Raw genomic sequence first — 21,463 nt, 5'->3', positions numbered from 1 at the left:
AAAGACGAATGACCACGGCACAGGACGGTCACGGCTCACTTCGAGAACGCGAAACAACGACCACCCAACTTTGGAGGCTTGTGTTTATTGGAGAGAAGCAAAAGGGGGGAAGTTACGCAAACGCGAAGTGAGACAGACCGGACTACACTATCTATTCATACTAAACCACATGTAGAATGGAACTGACGAGAGAGAGAGAGAGAGAGAGAGAGAGAGAGAGAGAGAGAGAGTATGAGTTTAAGAGAGAGCATGTGCGTGAGAGCGAGAGGGGGGGGGGGGGAGAGAAGGAGGGAAAGGTATGTGTCCACATGTCGTTGTGTTATAGTAGCATTTGTCTGCAGTGTCTGCTCCAGAGCTGGGTGAGCCGGGTAATCGACCCGGTTGGGCGGCGCTTGGACCCGGTTGGGCGGCGCTTAGACCCGGTTGGGCGGCGCTTGGACCCGGTTGAAAATATAGTACAGGGTCACCTGTGACCCGGTTGGTACGTCTTTACACGTTCGAACTTTGAAACTTTCAAAGGACTGACTACTCAGTACATGGCTTGTATGTGTGACAGATCATGCAGAGGCGCGCGTCGAGTACATGTGTACCCGGCTCCGACCCGGTTGAAATGGTTGCGCCAGGTACACGTGTACCCGGCTGTCCTACAATCCTAGAGCAGACACTGGTCTGATGTTTGCTTCGGCATAAAACTTATTCATAGTTACAATTTCTAAATTCAATTACACGTCTGTTCTTTGTATGTGTAGATATTTGCGTTTCGTACATTGAGCATTTCCCGGCAGTTCTAACACCTTTCTCTGTATCTTTTTCGTTCAGGTATCGGGTTCAATACATCTGCATCATTCCTTTGTCAGTTCTCTAACACATCGTCACTGGGTGTGATGCTGCATGTCAATGCCACCACACAGCTGGCAGCAAACAGCAGCTATGTTCGCTGCAATCCACCCCACTGGAACTTCACTGCTGACTCCAGGTCAGAACTCAGCACAGCATGATGTCCTGTGTGTGTGTGTGTGTGTGTGTGTGTGTGTGTGTGTGTGTCCCATATGGTGCAGTGGTATGTGCAGCGATTTCTAATCGATAGGTTGCGGGTTCGATTCCCCACGATTATGGTCACACACGTCTTTCTTCTCTTTCTCAGACTCCTCCTGACTTTTCTTTCATTCTCCTGGGTGCTTACCAACAGCCAGTGCACGCCGGAGTATGTGGTGTGATGTGTGTGCGTGAAAAAAAGAAAAAATGAAAAGAATGAAAAAGACCAAAAGTAGGGATTCACTGGCCAGAAACAGCCACTTCATAGCTATGTGGTGTATATAGACCAGGCTGAATAGTGGCGGTCAATTTTTCAGCCTTGCAAGCTGTTGAATGGTGCAATCCCAGCACAAGCTGCTATGGCTTCTGCTGTAGCATCGCTATCATCGCCTCCGGCAATGGGCGTCTAATGGTCCAATGGTCCAATGGTTTGTGTGTGTGTGTGTGTGCGTATGTGTGTGTGTGTGTGAGAGAGAGTGTGTGTGTGTGTGTGTGTGTTGGGGGGGGGGGGGGGTTGTGTGCCCTAACCTGCAGCGTGACATGAGATTGTTACCATGACACTGTGCAATCATCACATATTGGGAACTAAAAAACCCGGAATCATAATCTATTCGTGAAGTGTGTGAACTGGATTTGCTGCAGCGGACCATTGATATGCTATGGCAGCTAAAGAGACCATGTTTGATGTGACTTTTAAAAAGAAATGTTCAAGTATTAATATAGAAAATTGCATCTTGGATCTGTTCCTGTAGAATCAGCATCTTGACTCAGATGCGTATCTTTGAGGAGGATCGTGTGACAAAGGCAGTTCTCTATGAAGTCCCGTTCCGTGGCACACTGAAGAAGGATGACCTCTACATGTACTACCGATGTCGTGATGGGGTAAGGGTGGTGAGATCATTCTCTGCTGGATGGTTTTGAAGTAACCAGTCTTGATGTTTTCCAGCGATGATTTAGCCTACACGATGAAAGGATGAAAGACGTTTAGTCAACACTGTGACCCATGCAACACGACATTCTTACTTTTTTGGTTGACAACGCAATGCAACATACTCTGCATAATAATTTTTGGTACCATTCTCTGTAGAAACTTTGAAAGCAACATTATTGAATGAACTCGGATGTAGAGCCAAGGATAAATATATAGTAAAGAAAAAAGCGTAACTTGTAGTTTCTTGGTCCTTTTTCTTTGCTATACTGAACAACATTATTAGTCCACATTGACGTCTGATTTCAGTGGGGCAAGGATATCCATGTCAATAAAGCTATTTACAGCGAGATTTCCCTTTAAAAGGCTACTGATTTAAGGCGAAATTGCCCTGAATGTACAAAAGGGCATGTAAGCACCACATCACAGCCAACGTGGAGGAGACATGACCGCGAGTGCTGACTTTCAGATCCACTTGGATCCAGGTTTTTGTATGGATCAGTTTAACTTTTTTGATTGGCCCGGCCATGCCGAAGCCGTTCATACCTTGTGGCTGATAAGGCGGGAACACGTGACCCCCTCAGCAGTTAGTACCCGTTGACGGCCAGAGCCTGACCAACCGGACCGGATCCGCCGCCCCTGCAAGTAGAAGCTTCGTACCAGTGCCATGATGGATCGCTGACTTTGCTGTACATGAAAAAGTTGGTAACTGATGACTCCGGCTTAGACTCCAAGTTTTAGATGCGAATCGACCAGCACTCCAGCACTCCATGGATGTACATGTACAAGTTATGCACATTATGGTGTCATTCGACTACGTTTCACGCATACTGCAATCCACCGTTGCACTAGCACGAAGATTCTACATGTTGCCAGTTCAGAATGTAGAACAAACTAGGAAACCTTTTGCCAGAACTTCAGTCGTGGCTCTTAACTTTTTAATCGAAAAACAAATCTTGGCCCCGGAAGGGGCGGGGTGGGGGGGGGGGGGGGTGCAGCTTATACCCCGGAAAATACGGCCCCTTATTTTGTTGCTAGGTTCAGTATTTCCATCGTCTTTTCTATTTATTGCTATTTTTAAAGTTTTGAGATTGCTCTTGATGGATTAGAGCATGATTTAAATCAGAGTAGCAACCAAACTTCCTTTCCCATTTCCGTCTATTAGATTCACATTTTAAGTTGTCTCTATTCACCTTCAGGTCGCCAACGGAGCTGAAACCGATATCGACTGTGGTGGATTGTGTCCGAATCTCTGCCCGCACGGCGCAAAGTGTAATGTGGACTCAGACTGCGTCGCTGGCAAATGCTCGACAACACTGAAGCAGTGTCAATCACGTAAGTGTGGCAATATCACTGAATTTCAGTAGTTTGAGAGATGGGAAAAGGTAACAAGTCGAAGAAAAGTTTACTGCTACCACCATGACTCGAACCTGGTACCTCCGTAAGCCAGCAATGCCATGTCATTACGTTTTTTTGTTTTTTTATATTTTTTTATACGAAAGTCCACTATATTCACGAATATGTGCGAGAAGTGGTGGCGGGGCCAGGCTGCTCTGCCGACCTCAAAGATCTCGGCGTCTACGCAGACAGAGCGCACCATAATGCAGTAAAACCATGTAGAGAGGAGGAAGAGGGGAAATGAATAATAGTGAGGAACGAGGACAATGGGTAGATGGTCGCGAGAGAAGCAGAGTGAAAGATAACGTCACATTGTGGTAAAGAGGGGGGGGGAGGATGCTAGTGAGGCGCTGGTCTAAACCGTTTCATAGGGCGTCGGTGGCTGCTTGCCAGTTCAGGTGCAGCAGATACTTGTTGCATTTTTCCTTGAAGGATTGGAGCTGTCTGGGTTGCGGCTGTGCTGGTAGGCTGTTCCACAAGGGAATAATGCAGTCTGGGTAGGAACCCTGGAGACTGCAACGAATGCGTTATGCTGCGGTCGTGCTGCCAGCAGAGACCCTTCAACACTTTCTTCAGACTTGGAAACTCACACCTCCGGTTTTCGTGTTGTGTTTCGGCTTGTGTAGTTGGACAGTCTGCCAAATCTCCAGCACCAAACTGCAAATCCGTAACGTATAATTCAAGTGGTATAGCCTGGATCAAATGGGCCGGTGCCAGTGGTGGATCTGTGCAGGTAGGTACATACGTGTCATATTGTTACTATGGATATTCTACTGAATCATTTACCATAAGGATACGAAACTCGGATGTTTAGCAAATAATAAGTGTAGAAAGGAAAAGGAAATATAGATACGAGTTGAGAGTAACTCTCCATCACTGTAACCAGATACTATATACAGTCAGAAAGTGCAACAACTAGGCACAAAACTGACAGAGTACTGAGACATTCGACGTTCTGACACCTAGCTTCAACACATCTCCATAGCGCTAACCGACAACCTTCCAACTTGGAAGGTTCAAGGTTCTGACTGTATATAGTATCCAGTTACAGTGATGGAGAGTTACTCTTAACTCGTATCCTTATGTCCTTTTCCTTTCTACATTTATTTATGGCTCAACATCCGAGTTTCAAATCATTTACCAAATGGGATTTTTTTGCCAGAAATGATTAGGAAATGATAATGGAGAGAAAACAGGGATAACAATCGTCATGTCCCCTGTGTGGAAGTTGTTTTGTAATTTAAGAGCCTGAACTTGAATTGGTTGCCAATGGATTACAAATAAACTCATTTTTGCTTGATGAACATGCATCATCGGAACTTACATAGGTGCAGCTTGCATTCCTTTCTTTGATAAGATCTTTGTTTTTGTCAGTAGCTCTCGCTGTTCTCACTTAGCTTGCAGGCAATGCGCTGTGCAGTCTGCTACTGAAGTAGCAAATTGACCATGACCTGAATGCAATGTAGGCACATGTGTACGTATGTGAATACATGTACCTGTGTCTATGTCTGTGTACAAATTCGCACAAAAATTTGTGGATATCCTCAACTGTGTGAATATGCATGTGTGATTGTATGCACGGATGCAGACTTATTGTTTGCTGGACAAGTCAATCGATGGTGGCGGATGGACCATGGTATGGAAGCACTCCTACTTTGAGGTAAGCCCCTATTCACAGAATAGGAGACACACCAAGTATGCGGTTTTGCGGGTAATAGGGAAACCTATGCATACAAGTATCGTGTCTTAGGCTCACACGCAATCGTCCCTTCTTGAATATAACCGCTCTCTATTTTTCCCATGTACTTAATGTGCTTTTTCCTGGTTTGTTTTGGCCCGGCGACTGTAAGACCTCTTCGTTGCTACTGTCCCCATAGCTTTACCAGCACAGCTACAACTGCCATTTTAACAACCGCCACTCGATGTTTATTCTTTCCCGCTCGCTGATTCCAGCTGCCCTAGTATCTCATGCCCTAATCTTTTCTTGCTTCTGTTCAGTTCCATCCACCAGGCGCGTAGCACTGCCGTAGAGGGGTCGGGGGGGGGGGGGGGGGTTACCCCGGGAATTTTTTGAAATCAGGGTACAACACCCTGCATTCTGGGCGTGGCCGGGCGGAAAAGTGATCCGGCCAAAGCCGGACCGGCCGGACCTGCTGCTACGCCCCTGTCTACCCGGGTGGTTTTGTGGTTCAATTGAATAACATAAATGGGTGCTAGCAGTGGGGTGAAGGTATGATGTGGCAGTGTGGTTACCATTTTTATCAGTCTTCTACTGTGACTAGCGAAAGCCCGTGTCTACCCATCATTAAATTTTGATGCTTCTTGTTCTGCTCTGCTCTGTCTCTCCCTCACTCTCTCTTTCTCTCTCTTTCTCTCTCTGTCTCTCTCTCTCTTCTGTGCTGCGGCTCTCCTTTTTCGCTCCATTGTTATTGGGTATATTTATCCGTTTGGGTTAGCGAATCAAAATATAATCAACAACATTCCAGGCACAGTAGAACCAAGGGGAGCACAACTGACGCCACAACTGACGCGACCAGACATGAATTAGCTGTACCGCACACACAAGATCTCAACTCAAAATGACTGGAATCCTGACGCTATCTTTATCATGCTGCCCATACAGGGACCTTACAAAACTCGCCTCAACGATATGCGCTCCTACAGCAGTTACTATCAGCCATGCCTGGGTGTACCCACATCCACAGGAACCTGGTGCAACATTCCCAATAAGGTACAGACCGGTTACAAGGAGCAGATGGTCAGTGCTTACTACAAGGGCAAGCTGGTATACGCCTACAAAGCCAATATCAACTCTAACCTTGGAAAGTCCAATTCTGGTAAGAGAATAATAATGACACTAATTTTCTAATTTATTATGATTAAGTAGTGGCGCAGGATAGTGTGATCACTTACATTTTTTTACCAATGCTGGTTTAGGAAGGAAATAATAAAAGATAGGTAGATGGAGAACTCTGGCAGAACATCAGACACCAAACCGTTCATGCCTACTGAGGAGCATACTAGAAATCCTGCTTAGAACAAGGTCAGTCTTGTTGTTTAGGAGACGACCAGTCAACGACGATCCCGCCAAGGGCCTTATCTTAAAGCCTGCTCAATTATAATTGTACTACAGTAAAAGCTGTCTAAGACGACTGCTCAAGGGACCTTCATCGTGTGGTCTCTTTTACCTGGTGGCTGGCTTATGCAGGTTCATTAGACTGGAAGTACATGTAGCATCCCTTGGTCCAGGTTCCAGTGGTCTTCTAAGACAGGTGGTCGCCTTGACAGGTTTTACTGTGCTCTTTGGTGATGCATTCAGACTTTTCAGAGTGTTGGGTTCATTTAAAGCCCACTGGGCCCAAGCTACCATGCCCTTGCTTGCTAAGAAAAGTGTGAAAACCGTATCCCTTTTGTCGAGAAGGTTACCAAGCACTTTTTCCAAATGGTGTTGAAGCAATCTACAGTCCATTTCAAAACTATAGATGCGTACCTAGGCAAAAACCGTTATGCCAGCATCTATACCACATAAAATCTGTGATCACTTTGTGCATAATTTTTTCCAAATTGGGCGTCTGTTATCCAATCGTTTAGAAACTACATTGTATATGAGAGTAATTGTGGAGCGGTCCTGAGCAATATTCCGAAAACTATTCTCAAAAAGTTCCAGCCAAATTTGAAATATTTCAAAAACCCTACGCGTCTATAGTTTTGAAATGCACTGTAAGCCAATCGTAATTACTTGCGAAAAGAGTCCACACTCGGCAAAAGTATTCAAAATCACTTCTGGTAATCCAACCAACCGTGTTCTTTTAGCACAAAAGCATGTCTTCCTGTTTATGTACAAATGGGCTCGTCTCCTTGAAAGGTGAAGTAGGTCAGTTCCGTCCCCTAGGTGACGACGAATCAGGGCCCAGTGCCTTCAGTGTTAGCGGTATCCCTGCCATGCTGTGTCATATCTTCACCGTGACGTTTGTGTCTCACATTGTGCGCCTCTGTACACTTACATTGTGTGGTGTATTCTGTTCACAGGTGTCTACTTGTCGTCCACCAACAATGTGTATGATATCTGCACAGCGAAGAGGGGCACCAGGCCCAGCTATTCTTCTTCTAGCAGTGCCTCAAGCGGTCAGTCCATGTAGTGCTTCTCCTTTTACAGCTACAGTCTAGTTCCTAGGGCAGCCAAATTTGGTGAATTCAATTTTAAAAACGTTCGATTCTAATGAACTGATTTCGAAAGAATCGAGCAATGGTGACTTTAAGTGAGAATGAAACGGTACCAACTTCTTCTGTACAGCAGCGTGCTGATTTCAAAGAAGTGCATTCACTCGTTGTCTTGAAGTGTTTTTTGTTCCACTGAACTAAGTCTCTTGAACACAATGACGTCTTAGCATGTTGATAAAAAATGTCGTGATTTGTTTGTTTCCAGAGTAGTCATGATTGTCATGCGGAGACTTGATATTCAACAGAAAATCATGGAGACCGGGGAATAATCTTTTCAAAAGTGTCATACAAAAGCTTCGTGCTTGCAAACACCTCGGAAGAAAAACGGCTTTGACCATTATGATTAGGAATCTGAAACTAGAAACTAAACTATAACAACATATATTCCTGCACGTCTCGACAGGCTCCTGGCTGAAAATTTGATTGAGGTAATGGAAATGTGTACTTCGAAGTACTTGAAGTAGCAAAGACTGCACTTGCTTTGGTGATTATGTAGGGCTTCCGTGTAATTAAGTGGCTGCAGTGGAGCTTGTGTACTTGAGAATGGTCTCGTATCTACGCCAATTTGTGTTTGTGGGAGTGATTTTTTCCTCAAATCTTCCTGATAGTTGTCTGTTTTAAACAGTGACACAATACCCTGGTGATCTACTTCCTTTTGTTGCTTCAGGCATTACATTTGACAAGTATTCACCTGACAGCTTTACCTCCAACTGTGATACGGACTGGAGCAGCTACAACACAGACTGTCGCTGGGAGAATTGCCAGCTGCCAAAGTCCATCTCGCCGGTAATTTGGCACACACAGATGACCGTGATCATTTGGGTGCGCTAGACGCATCTCGTCAATTTCAATTCCTCACCAAAGCAATGCTGGCTTCAATTTCCTCATCCCATCATGGTTTCAGCCCCCCCCCCCCCCGCGTTTTTCTAGCCGACTTTGACCCTAGTTTTGTTTCTATACGCAATTGGCACGGCAGGTAGTAACACCTAAGTGCAAATTTCTCTTCCATCCTGTACTAGTAAATGCAGGGCTGGCACCCAACTCGGGATTTATCCCGTAGCTTAGGTCTGAATCTATATTGGACGGCTGTTAGTTTGAAATCCCAGTTTTGAAGCCGGGCTGCTGTGTTTTTCAACAACCTCCCCTGTTCTGTTCAGACTAAAACAGATCCTTACCTCTCGCTCAGTAAATTTTAGGAGATGCCAACTTATATACAGAGTCCGGTTATAGAATTAATCCCCTCCCCTCGATTTACCTCAATAACGAAAGTTTAGTCACACTTTTTCATTTTGGAACCATTATGGAATGTGCGCTAGATAACATTGATAGGATTTCCTAAGGGCAAAAATCTGAAGAACATTAATTTTGTTTGTCACAACCAGACCTCGAGCCAGGGGCCTTTAGACCCACTCTTCACTTCATTTTTCTTTCCTACAGGAAAAGTGTTTTGCAATGCGTATATGGCCATGGCCATGCGACAGGGCAAAATAATTATGTTGAAGTCAAGTCACTTTGTTTTTTACCGTGGCAGGTGTTGTTACGTGCTCCCTGTATAGTATGTAGTACGAATGTATAAATCAGCTTTCTTCGCAGCATGCAGGAAGAGTGCGAGAGAGCAAGCGGTGCTATGTTTGTTAAACTCCCTCAAACTATTTTGTGTCATTGTTTAGGATGATTACATTTTTGTGTTTCGGAGGGACCGAGAAAGAAGGAAGCATAGTCAGTTTGATGTATATGTCTAGTGAGGAAAGGCAGCTATCGGAAGACTAGTCTTACACTGTCATGTAGTCTTTAACACCTGCAATTACCATCTACATGTACATCTAGGTAAACGCATACAGGGGACCACTCACTGGGCTGATAATGCGACCACCTGTCCAGCAGACTACCATCCGATCCTCAAAATGATAAAGATAATAATAATAGTAGAAAGGAAAAGGACATAATTATGGAAACTCTGTACTCTGTCAGTTTTGTGCCTAGTTGTTGCACTTTCTGACTGTATATAGTATCTAGTTACAGTGGTGGAGAGTTACTCTTAACTCGTTTCCATAATTATGTCCTTTTCCTTTCTACTTTTATTATTGGCTCAATACCCGAGTTTCAAATAATAATAATAATTCTTACATGACACGTGGCCGTTGCCGGGGCCATGGCCAATAGGCGATCTTCCCGCCGCGGGCATAATCAGGCCATCAGGACCGTTTGACGTCATTTCGGGAGTTTCAGGACCGTTTGACGTCATTTCGGGAATGTTCGGACCGTTTGACGTCATTTCGAGAATAATTTGTCGACCTTCGACCTTTCCACCTTTGACCTTCCCTAATATGTTGCTTCGCGCTGTAAGAAATCAAATCAAGCACACTCTGTCTTATCTGTCATGATGGCTGAATCTTGCCCTTGCCTGCAGCCCTCGGGCCTACGGCCCTTGGGCTGCAGGGCCGTGCAGGCTCAGGCAAGATTCAGCCATCATGACCTCCTGAGCGTGCTTGATTACATACATAGAGACTTAGTCGGAGGGAAACATATCAGCACACGAAGAGACGAAGCTAGTTGTAAATCTGAAAAGGCCTTTCGTACCATTACTCTTCAAAATCAGTACATGGTGATAATGTGATGAAGCACAACGATGTCAATTTATACAGCATATTGGCGGAAAAATTGTGATGAAACGAACACAGGCTGAATGATAGTGTGAGTTGCGCCAAAGAGTACGAGCACTATAACAGGGAGGTGGGAAGTCAAAATAGCACTAGCTTCCTAACAAACTCCTTCTGTCTACACAGCTCAGGCTGTAGCTTGGCATTATAAACAGCCTCTAGCACATCTAGGTGACATTTGCTGCGCGCCCGCGCGTGAATCTTGAAGTGCTCTGGAACATTCTTACATACTGCATTCAGGCAAGAAGGGGACATGATCAGATGTGTAGTTATTGCAGAATCATTTTTCACAGCTGATGGGTTGTGTGAATCATTCTGGTTGGGTTCACACTTAACTCGTATCCATATGTCCTTTTCCTTTCTACAATAATAATAATAATAATAATAATAATTTTTACAAGAGGTCGGAGGCGGATAATACTTTAAAAGGTACTAGTACTCTTTTCGCGGCTGTATCTGGGCCGACCGCACAAGAAGAGGCATTACCTTGGTTCCACACAAGCAAATCACTCCAAATTTTCTCCACACACAGATGAAAGGGTGGTGATTGCAACAGCAGAAAATATATTGTCATGCTTTGCGAGATCCTTGGAAAATAAAAATCAGAATGTACACTTTCTGTCGATATGACGGGCTACACATTTTCTTAAAAAGATGTCCAGGAAAAGACAATTTGATGGGTCCAAATTTGTTGGATCCAAACCATCTAGGTCTGGGGAAGGGCACCTGGGTCAGCAGAAGTCCATCCAAAGGAACAAAGGACGCACAATACACCTTAAAAAACAACATATATAATACGCGATCGTGTTGCAACATTTGAGAGAGGGCAAAGATGTTCCAGTTAAAGTGTTGCTCTTGAAAACACCCAGGTGCCCTAGGCCTGGGCATCACCTTTCCAAAAATGTATACTTTGGGGGTGTCCAGACACTTTATCCAAGAGAAAACTTCAGAAAACACACTCAAGGGGTCCAAAACAGACAAAAATGCAGGCATATGCTGTAATGTCAGCAACAAAACCTCACCAAACCAAGCTAAAATCCACCAGCCTCATATGTGACACCATCTTGCTCTGTTCTTTGCTCTTCCCAGCCCTTTTTCTTTCTTCTCCTCTTTTTGTTGTGCTTTTTTGCAATGCTGAACTGGCCACTTCGGCATGTGCATTGCGGTCAGTATCCTCCTTCTTCAGTGCCTTGATGGTGTTATGGCCAACAGAACACGACATTTCTCTCAAGAACTTGACAAAGGCTCATGGCACCATCATTGAAAGTGCATGTGGCAAGATTTGCAGCGAGCTCCACCACACAGCGACCTGCATTGACTTCCTTCGGGCACATGCGCCACACGACACCATTGAATGCCTCTTTGGCATTTTGTGTGGCACCAAGCAAGCACCGTTTCAGAAGTGCCTGGTCTGCCAGTCTTCGGTAAATAGGCACCAGCAACTTGTAGATGGCCTCTGGCTTCGGGATTTTCTGCTAACAGCTGCTGGGCAGCGTAGTTGCGGCTTTTCTCGCCAACCGTGTGTGCAGTCTCAATTGCAGCTTGTTGGTGTTTCTGGAAGTTCGTCTTGTTGACAGGCTTGGGGAGGTCCATAATGGCACAGAATTTCTGGAGACCAGAGTGTCCTCGACCAATGCGCCTGGCAGCTAAAACGGAGCATCGGTTGACGTCAAAAAATCTTGTTCTTATGGACGATGAAAACTTGACATTAGCACCAGGACATGATTCTGATGAACAGGATATGACCATGTGCGATCCTAAGCCTTGCTGTTTCTCCTTTTCCAAAATGATACTGCCAACTTTACAAACTGCACACACATTTCAGCAGAATCTCCTGCAGCTGCTCCAAGTCGAAAATACGTTTCCCGCACCAGTATGGGGCTCATCAGCCTCTAAACAATCACTGTCATCACTGCTGTCACTCGTGTCTGGGTTCGAGGTCAGTGAGGTATCAGACTCCGTTCCAACATCGCCATCGCTGTCTGATGTCTCCTGCTCCCACCAGGGTTTGCAGCCGACGAGCTTTGCAAATGAAGAGCTGCGTCCAATATCTTCTGGCTCCGCTTCCACAGGAACAGGGTTAGGATCGGGAGCTGTTTCAGGCTTCTTTCCATAATATTTCTTCTTTTTGGCAACGTAGTATCTACCTTTCCATTTTTTTTTGTTTCCCATCTTCAAGCTCAGCACAGCGAGTGCAGAATAGTTGCTGTTTGTGATGCAAATAATTTGCCCATCAGGGAGAATGAATTGCAATTTGGGAGTTCTGGCCGAACACGAGCAACAGCTCAAAGTAGGCCCGCTCCTAAGCCTATTTTTCAGGTTTATTGAGTTTACTAAGGATATGATGTGTAATGGATCACTCGGGAGAGGATTGCGCTGTCCCTCCTGCTCGTGCGCGGAGGAGATTGGAATGGACATGGGAGGACAACCGGGATGTGATAAAGGCGTACTTGCTTGCTACCGAGTGTGGACGGCTGCAGCTTGGGTACGTGTGGCGTATGCATGATATATATGGACCGCTGTGAGGCCTGATAGACCGGTGAGTGAGGGTCTGTTGGCGGATAGAAGGCGATATATAACTAAAAACAATACAATTTCGAAGGTGGAAGAAGACGTCTTGCGGAAGCAGATGATGGAGGAGCGGAACCAAAGAGCGTCTGAAACTTCGACCACCATGGAAACCAACTCAGCTGATGAAACTAACTGTAATGTAACCGTGGAGACTGATGAGCATGCTGAGCTGTGTACTAGTGGTACTACTAGTACTAGTACTAGTATGGGTGATCTCTCCGAGGTTACACCAGCGACGCAGGCTACACTTCTACTTGCATCGAGCAGCCCTGGCTTTGACACCTCCAGAGCAAGGACTTTGGTGACAGCCTGCAGCCTGCTACAGCTGTGCTAGTAACTACTGTAATGTACATACATACAAGCAGTGACAACCTAGTGGCAGTGCAGGGGATGCCTCCACAAAGCAGCACTGCACTGACCTAAGTGACCTTACTCATCCTCAAGATGGAGAAACTGACGCCATGGATGCACTCAACACTGACACCACGAACGTGCTCAGTGAGGCATACTTGAGATGGAGAAATGTACCCATGTCCGAAAGGCCAAGGTTACCTGTACCTCGCCATGTGCCTCAACGCAAACTCGATCAGGTGACATCACTTGTGAACAAAGCAATCCCTGGAGTGATAAACACCACTAGTAAAAACAAAGATCTTCAAATGGAAGATCTCAATTGCTTAGTATATGTTGCTGCTCGATGTTCCTTGACCAGATGTGGCATTTCCTTGTCTGAGACGAACGGTGAAAACGCCAGTGGCAAGCCGGCGAGCTCGCGACCACCGGAACCGACTTGGTTAGTGAAATCGCGCAACAAAGCGAAGAAATTACGGGCAGATATATCTCGACTAACAATGATGTTGAAATACCCTGCCGTCAAGCACCAACGGTTCTTTGCTCAGTACGGAATATCTAACACTTCCCAGATTGGATACGCCCTGGAACAGAGGAAGCTGGAATTGCTTGCACTAGCGGAGAGGACAAGACGTGATCAACACATCTGGGAGAGCAGGAGAGCTAACACACTATTCCGCACAAATGAGAAAGAATTCTACCGTAGACTGAGAAAGGGGCCGGAGCAGCAGCATCCCGGGGAAATACCGAGTGAGGGTGCCGTATTCGAGTTCTGGTCTGGTATACTAGCCAAGCCTGTGCCGTTTGATGAGTCATCACGGTGGTATCAAGAACAAAGAGTGGAATATGAGACTACCATTGCAGAGAAAGAACCCGTATCTGTGACTCAACGGGCACTCCAGGACACGCTAGCTAAGGTCAGCAGGTGGAAAACTAGTGGTGTAGACGCAATTCATGGTTACTGGTGGAAAAAATTATCTAATCTACACATTGCCCTGCGAATCGCCTTCCAGAAGACCCTTGTCCGTGATTGGCCAATTCCGGAATGGTTGGTGACTGGCCGCACAATTCTGCTGCCCAAGACGGAGCCACCCACATCTAACCCAGCCCAATATCGCCCTATCACCTGTCTACCCACACAATACAAGATCCTGACAGCCGTAGTTGCTAGTCTCATGTGGAAACACATTGACACCAATTCGATACTCCCAGATGAACAGAGAGGGTGTACCCCGGGAACACTAGGCTGTAAGAAGCAACTTCTTGTCAATAAGATGACAATGGAGCACGCTCGGCATAATAAGCGCAATATCTCTGTTGCGTATATCGACTTCAAGAAAGCCTTTGGCAGTGTTTCTCATGTATGGATTATTCGGATGCTGGAGATGTACAAATTTAGCCCAGCTCTTGTCAAGTTCTTGGAGGCAAGCATGCAGCTCTGGAATACACACATGAGTTTATCATATCAAAATGCGCGGGTCTCAACAGAATCTGTCAGGATTCGCCGTGGTATCTTCCAAGGAGACACGCTATCACCCCTCTTGTTTTGCTTAGCTATTAACTGCATTTCAAGAGAGGTGCAGAAGACAGGCGGCGGATATCAAATGCAAATTGGAGAGGTCTCAAAGGTCGTTTCTCAACTCCTGTACATGGATGACATCAAATTGTATGCCAAACATCGCAACCAGCTGAAGCCCATGGTCAACGTCGCCCAGATCACAGCTTCGGCCATTGGCCTGGAGTTTGGTGTTTCGAAGTGCGCCACGCTTCATGTACACCGGGGAGTGCTTGAGTCAAGTGATGCGGAGCCTGTCGAAACACTGTTGGGCATGGCTTACCCACCCTGCAAGAAGTCATGTACAAATACCTCGGATTCTTTGAATCGGCTGCACTGCCGCATGGTGAGATAAAGAGCAAGCTTCGTGAGGATTATGGAAAGCGATTAGATGCGATCTTCAAGTCTTGATTAACGGCTGGATATTTAGCAAAGGCAGTAAACACATACGCGGTGCCACTGCTCACCTACAGCTTTGGCATCATGAACTGGCGACCCGTAGAATTGGAGCAGCTGGGTATCTTGCTCAGGAGGAAGCTCACCAAGAAGGGATGGAATCACCCTCGGGCTGACAGAGAGAGGGTGCATTTGGTGCGCCCCGAAGGCGGCCGTGGATTCCAGAGTGTGGTAGATCTACACGAACGATCCATCATCAAGATCAATAAATACATCGAGGGCCACCAAGACCACATTGCCATTGCTCTCCTAAAACAGTACCATCATGAAAAAGCAAAATACTCTGTCTCCAGTGATGCTGCGAAATATTTGGCAAAGATTGGTATGGAGGAGTCAGCCACAAAGGAGCAAATACGCCAGGGATACCAACGGCATCGGGAGGAGACAATCAGAAAGAAGCCTCTGCATGGCCAATTTTGGCTGATGCCGCAGGATACTGAGCTCGATCGAGGGCTCTCCTTTGCGTGGTTGCGGTCTTCTGCTTTGCGTCCGGCGACAGAGAGTATTGTCATGGCCATACAGGACCAGGCTATCCCAACACGGAACTTACAAGAGATATTTGATCGAGGAACAGGTGTGTCAACGAGAACGAGTTGCAGGATGTGTGGCAGGGACAAGGAAACAGTTTTCCACCTTATTGGAGCGTGTACAGCTTGTGCGGGAAGTCACTATGTCAATCGCCACACCAGGTTAGCAAAATATCTCCACTGGACATTGTGCACGAAGTATGGTGCATTGGACATTTCGAATAAGTACACAAGTCACTGTATGGTCCCTGCCTAGACCATACAATGATCTAATCATGCAGTTTATACACACACGTAACTGGCTCACTCTGAACTGCTCTGAACTCGGAATGTCATTATCTTCAACCAGACTCCGCTGCAGCAAGAGAAGACTGCCTCCGAACAACCCAAAAACCAACTTCACACACGCATGCATCTCTAGTGCGCACGCTCGTGAGAAGTCATAATAATATGACTTGACTGAGGGACACAACAATTCCCCCACCACTAGAAAAAGACGAACATGGAAAACAGTAATAAGAGTGGTTCAAATACGTATGGATGGCTACTATGCGAGTGTCTGATCTGCAACCAATTATGTCATCATTCGCTATAGAATTATAACCGATACCCATGGCTGACATAGTAACTATTCATGTATTTATGACGGCTAATACCTATAATTATTTGAACTATTTACAGAAACAAGATTTGTATACACATTATAATACAGTTCATGACCACTGCAGTAACTGGAAACCACTACTTGGCTTGAGTGCGGTACCGTTCAGGTATGACAACCTGGCGGCCGGACCGGGTCGTACTAGTGTTCTGACCAGGTGTCGATGGTGTTGGCATTCTAGACTCAGACTCACTATCCGTAGGTATTGTCGTGGTTGTTGGTGTAGGGCTGACTGTTGACTGACTTGACGGTTGTTTCTCAGCGGTAGTAGGACTTGAACTTGAAACTGTACCGGTAGAAGAAACACTGGGACCAGTATCAGCGGATGACGATGGAGCCTGATGCGTCGATTTAGGGGGAGCTTCAGCCACATCCTCCCTCACAAACTCAGACAAAGGAACTGAACGTGCTCTCAACTGGTTGCGATGACGCTTCCACAAAGCATCCTGAACTTGAACTTGGTAGTTGACTGGACTGATGACTGACACGATGCGACCTGGGACCCACTTTGAACCATAAGAGCCAAAATTTAGAGTGAACACAGCGTCGCCTGGTTGGAATTCTGGGGTCTTGTTCATGTTGCGTTCGTAAGCGTCAACAGACGGTTTGGCGGTCTGTTTTAGCGTGTCAAAACGGGTACGTGGTTGACGCATCATAAGCATCTCAGCTGGTGACTTGTTGTTTGCTGAAGGGGTTGTACGATGTGACAGGAGGAAGCGTTGTAGCGTAGCGTGTAGGTCACCCTGCGTACCCATGGCTTTCAATTTTGACTTGAAAACCCCAACATAGCGTTCTGCTAACCCGTTGGTCGCCGGATGTCCAGGAGCGGAACAAGTGTGTCGAATGCCATTCTTGTGTAGGAATGATTGAAATTCTTCACTCGTGAATTGTGAGCCGTTGTCCGATACGATGTGATGTGGTAGGCCAAACAAAGCGAAGACACGGCGTAAAGCAGCGATAGTAGTAGCGGACGTTGCACGGTCCATAGGAACAATATCCAGAAATCGAGAATATGAATCAACAATGACAAGAAACATCTTGCCCATGAAAGGACCGGCGTAATCAATATGTAAGCGTTGCCACGGTCCCGTCGGCCATGACCAGCTACCAAACTCCTTCGCTGGCAGGCGTGCTTCAGCTTGGCATTCCGGACACTGGGCGCAAACCTGCTCCAAATCTCTGTCGATACGAGGCCACCACATGTAGCGACGTGCCAAGCGTTTCATACGAACTACACCTGTGTGTTCATAGTGAAGATCGTTCAGCAAGAACTCACGTAATGATTCTGGAACAATGACACGATCGTTCCAAAGAAGGATATTGTCAGACACAGACAACTCCCAGCGCTTCGCAAAGTACGGCTGTAGAGTTTGATCAATGGTTTCCGGCCACCCATTCAGTACATGGTGCCAAACTGTCTTCAGTATAGGATCCCGTTGCGTTTCGGTAGCAACTGTGTCCGCATTAATGACTTCGCTTTCAATGAATAGTACCTGTTCATCAGCTACCTCGTCGGAGCAGGGAGCGCCAGGACCAGGTTGGCGCGACATGAAGTCAGCGAATGGGTTTTGGCGCCCTGGGATGTGCTTGATAGAGTAGTCGTATGCCGCTAGGGCCAACTTCCATTTCTTGAGTCTCGGTGACACCAAGTACGGAACGCCGTCTGTACACCCAAGCAGTTTAACAAGCGGCTGGTGGTCTGTTTCGAAAATGAACTTGCGACCGAGAAGGTACTGGCGGAAAGTAGTAGCTCCGAACACCACGGCAAGCGCCTCTCGCTCGATGTTAGAGTAGTTCTTTTCCGCCTTGGTCAAAACACGCGAGGCATATGCAATGGGACGGAAAGGACCAGGTCGCTCTTCTTGCAATAGCACCGCTCCTAGACCTACGCATGAGGCGTCAACTTGGACCTTGATGTCCTTCGTAGTGGAGTAGAAAGCCAACGTTTCAGTGGCGCAGAGTGCACATCTGATTGCGTCAAACGCGTTGCTCTCACTAGACTCCCACTTCCACACAGCATCTTTTTTGAGTAAGGCGTACAACGGTGCCATGATGGTGGCAAAATTCGGAATGAATGCTCTGACGTAGTTCGCAGAACCGATGAACGATTGCAGTTCACTCACAGTAGTAGGAGGTTTTGCGTCTTTCATGGCTGTAGTGCGCTCGGCTGATGGCGATACACCCTCCGCTGAGAATGTGTGCCCCAAGTAGGAGATGCTGTCAAGCATGACTTCAAACTTCTCGAGTTTTAGTTTCATGCCGACTTCTTGCAGGCGCTGGAGAACTTTCACAAGGGTCGCTCGATGCTCGTCAGGTGTTTTGCCCGTAACCACAATGTCATCGATGTATACAATGCATCCATCGATGCCAGCCAGCACAGTCTCCATGGTGCGCTGAAAAATGGCAACAGCCGAGTGTACACCGAACGGTAAGCGCACATATTCAAACAAACCACGGTGAGTATTGATAGTGGTGTACTTTCGGCATGATTCATCGAGCTCGAGCTGGTGATACGCCTGCTTGAGATCGATTTTGGTGAATTTCGTACCGCCTGACAATTTAGCGCGGATCTCAGCGATTGTAGGTAGCGGATAGCTTTCCAGCGGTGAATGTGCATTTAGAGTGCGCGAGTAATCCGCACAAATGCGAATCGAGCCATCCGGCTTTTTGACCGGAACAGTTGGCGTTGCCCATTGTGAATATTCAACTTTCTCGAGAATGCCATCGCGCTCGAGTTGATCAAGAGCCTCATCGTATTTCTCAGTAATTGCAAATGGGACTTTGCGAGGCTTGAGGAAAACCGGGTGTGCGTCGTCAACACGCAGGTTGACCTTCATTGTGTTTAGTTTGCCCATTGAGGTAGAATCAAACAGATCTGGAAATTGGGCCATAATTTCCTCACGCAGTTGAATTTGTGCCACGGTTTCATCAATTCTAGTTTTGACAGAGAAGATTTCATTCCATGGTAATTGAAACAGTTGTAGCATGTCCCTTCCCAAAAGGGATGGTCCCGAGACATCTACAACTCTGAGCTTAACGGGCGCTGTCGTACCATTCAAGGTGACATTCATTTCAAGCTCGCCCAGGCAGGTAATAGGCTTATCAGAGAAACCCCTCAACAGTACGGTGGATTTAGGTAAGGTAGACAGAACCCCACCCAGCTTCTCGAAATCCCGTTTATTTAGTATGGACACACCACTGCCAGTATCAACTTCCATGCGAATAGGGATGGGTACCGCATTGATTACAACATCCACAGCAAACGGGGGTACGCTGCCTGTAGTATCACGTACAGTATACATTGGAACGCTCTCACCTGCGTCTTCACAGTCAGAGTCGGAGGTAGAAAGATCCTCACCCATGACATGGTGACAGTCACGCTTGTCTCTCTGCAGTTTAGTACGACAAACCTTCTCCAGATGCCCCCGTTTGTGGCAGTACCGGCACTCGGCGTCCTTATGTCGACACTTGTTTGCCAGGTGCATATCCGACCCGCAGCGAAAACAACGCTTTCCGGACGCCATCGGCTGCTTGGTGGATCGACGTTCCTTCGTCATGTGTACGGGAATGTCCGTGGGAGACCCGATCGACGCAGAAGCAGCAGAGGGTGCAGTGAATTGTTTTGAGTAGGAAATGGCCAGTTCCTCCTTGCTAGCCAGGTCGATGACTTTCTCAAACGTGTCAATATCGGACTCCTTGGAGAGTAACAATTTCCGTCGTATCGTCGAGCTTGCCATGCCCGAAATAAACTGGTCCGTGAGGGCTCGGTCACGATGGGAGCCAAATTGACAATCGACAGCAGCACGCTTGAGTTTATTAGCAAAATCGACTGTAGTTTCACCCGGAGCTTGGGAGACTTGGCGAAACTGAAAAGCGGCGGTGGTTGGGGTAGTGTTCTTTTTGTAGTATTTCTCCAGTACAGCACAAAGCTCGTCATACTTCTTTGACGCGATCTCGTCAGGTAGGATCAGGGATTTCAAGGTTGAGTAGACCGTCTTAGAGAGCAGGGAAATTAGATGCGCTGTCATTTTCTTCTCCGCTGCTCTCTTTTCACCAGAAGAGGCATTGGACGCCACGACACCAATACTATTGGCACAGAAGAAAAATTCAACGCGTTCGCGATAGTCTTTGAAATCACCCCCGTCGAAAGGCTCGATGGTGGCGGCGTAGGGCAAGTAAGTATTCGTCGCCATTTGTATGGTCCCTGCCTAGACCATACAATGATCTAATCATGCAGTTTATACACACACGTAACTGGCTCACTCTGAACTGCTCTGAACTCGGAATGTCATTATCTTCAACCAGACTCCGCTGCAGCAAGAGAAGACTGCCTCCGAACAACCCAAAAACCAACTTCACACGAGCATGCATCTCTAGTGCGCATGCTCGTGAGAAGTCATAATAATATGACTTGACTGAGGGACACAACAGTCACCAACTCACCAGCGTCGTGCACAGTGCTGAAACGGATGTGTCAATCTACTGGGAAGTGCCAATTCCAACAGCAGCGCCCGTTGGAGCAAACAGACCCGACATTATTATCAAGGGCAAAGATGAAGCGTTCCTTGTGGACATAAGTGTCCCTCTGGATAGGAACATCCGCCGAAAATCTGTGGAAAAGATACAGAAATATCAAGGCCTGAAGCGTGAGATGGAGCAGATGTGGCAGGTGCGGGCCAAGATCGTGCCAGTGATTGTGGGGGTATTAGGTGGATTAACCCCCTCGACTGCTGACTTTGTGAGGGAACTGGATGCCGGAGCCAGTGTATCGATCTTGCAAAAGGAGGCGCTCCTTGGCACAGTTGACATCATCAGGTCAATAACTCAGATGAAATAATAATTACACTCTAATAAGTTACAGATTAATGCATTGTAAGCCTTTCTTGACAACGTCGATCCATCTCAGACGTGGTCGTCCTCGGGGTCGTCGTATGTCTGTTGTGTTGATTGACATTAGGAGGGCTTGGAAAGAGGACGATTCTTCATTACATTACATTACATTGGTTTGCGAATGCCCATGGTTCGAACTATTAGTTGAAGCACCTATTTGCAGAAAATAATAATATGATCGTAATATTAATCACTTGCCAATAACAAAGA

The 21,463-nt window shown here is 46.6% G+C and overlaps 2 protein-coding genes across 2 annotated transcripts in view; one reads left to right on the top strand and one right to left on the bottom strand.

Moving 5' to 3' along the window:
- LOC135810150 (uncharacterized) overlaps positions 1-9,088 on the top strand; it is a 17,262-nt gene extending 8,174 nt beyond the window's left edge. The window contains exons 9-16 of the mRNA XM_065323617.1: positions 820-976; positions 1,788-1,917; positions 3,163-3,298; positions 3,988-4,094; positions 4,950-5,021; positions 5,985-6,198; positions 7,391-7,486; positions 8,250-9,088. Of these exons, the coding sequence (XP_065179689.1) occupies positions 820-976; positions 1,788-1,917; positions 3,163-3,298; positions 3,988-4,094; positions 4,950-5,021; positions 5,985-6,198; positions 7,391-7,486; positions 8,250-8,413 (1,076 nt within the window). The 3' untranslated portion in view covers positions 8,414-9,088. The remainder of the gene's footprint in view (positions 1-819; positions 977-1,787; positions 1,918-3,162; positions 3,299-3,987; positions 4,095-4,949; positions 5,022-5,984; positions 6,199-7,390; positions 7,487-8,249) is intronic.
- A 7,355-nt stretch (positions 9,089-16,443) lies between these two features.
- Positions 16,444-20,556, bottom strand: LOC135810593 (uncharacterized protein K02A2.6-like). Its single transcript, XM_065324085.1, has one exon. It carries the CDS (start codon positions 20,554-20,556, stop codon positions 16,444-16,446), a length of 4,113 nt encoding a protein of 1,370 aa, XP_065180157.1.
- Between the last annotated feature and the right edge of the window lie 907 nt (positions 20,557-21,463).

Source organism: Sycon ciliatum, chromosome 2 (assembly GCF_964019385.1).
Source record: "Sycon ciliatum chromosome 2, ocSycCili1.1, whole genome shotgun sequence".
Lineage (NCBI taxonomy): Eukaryota > Metazoa > Porifera > Calcarea > Leucosolenida > Sycettidae > Sycon > Sycon ciliatum.
The sequence above is the reverse complement of the archived record's forward strand: the minus strand, read 5'-3'. Positions and strand labels throughout refer to the sequence as shown.

What these genes read in the sequence shown, in the direction of transcription:
- LOC135810593 (XM_065324085.1), bottom strand. Translation starts at nt 20,556, where the DNA reads ATGGCGACGAATACTTACTTGCCCTACGCCGCCACCATCGAGCCTTTC.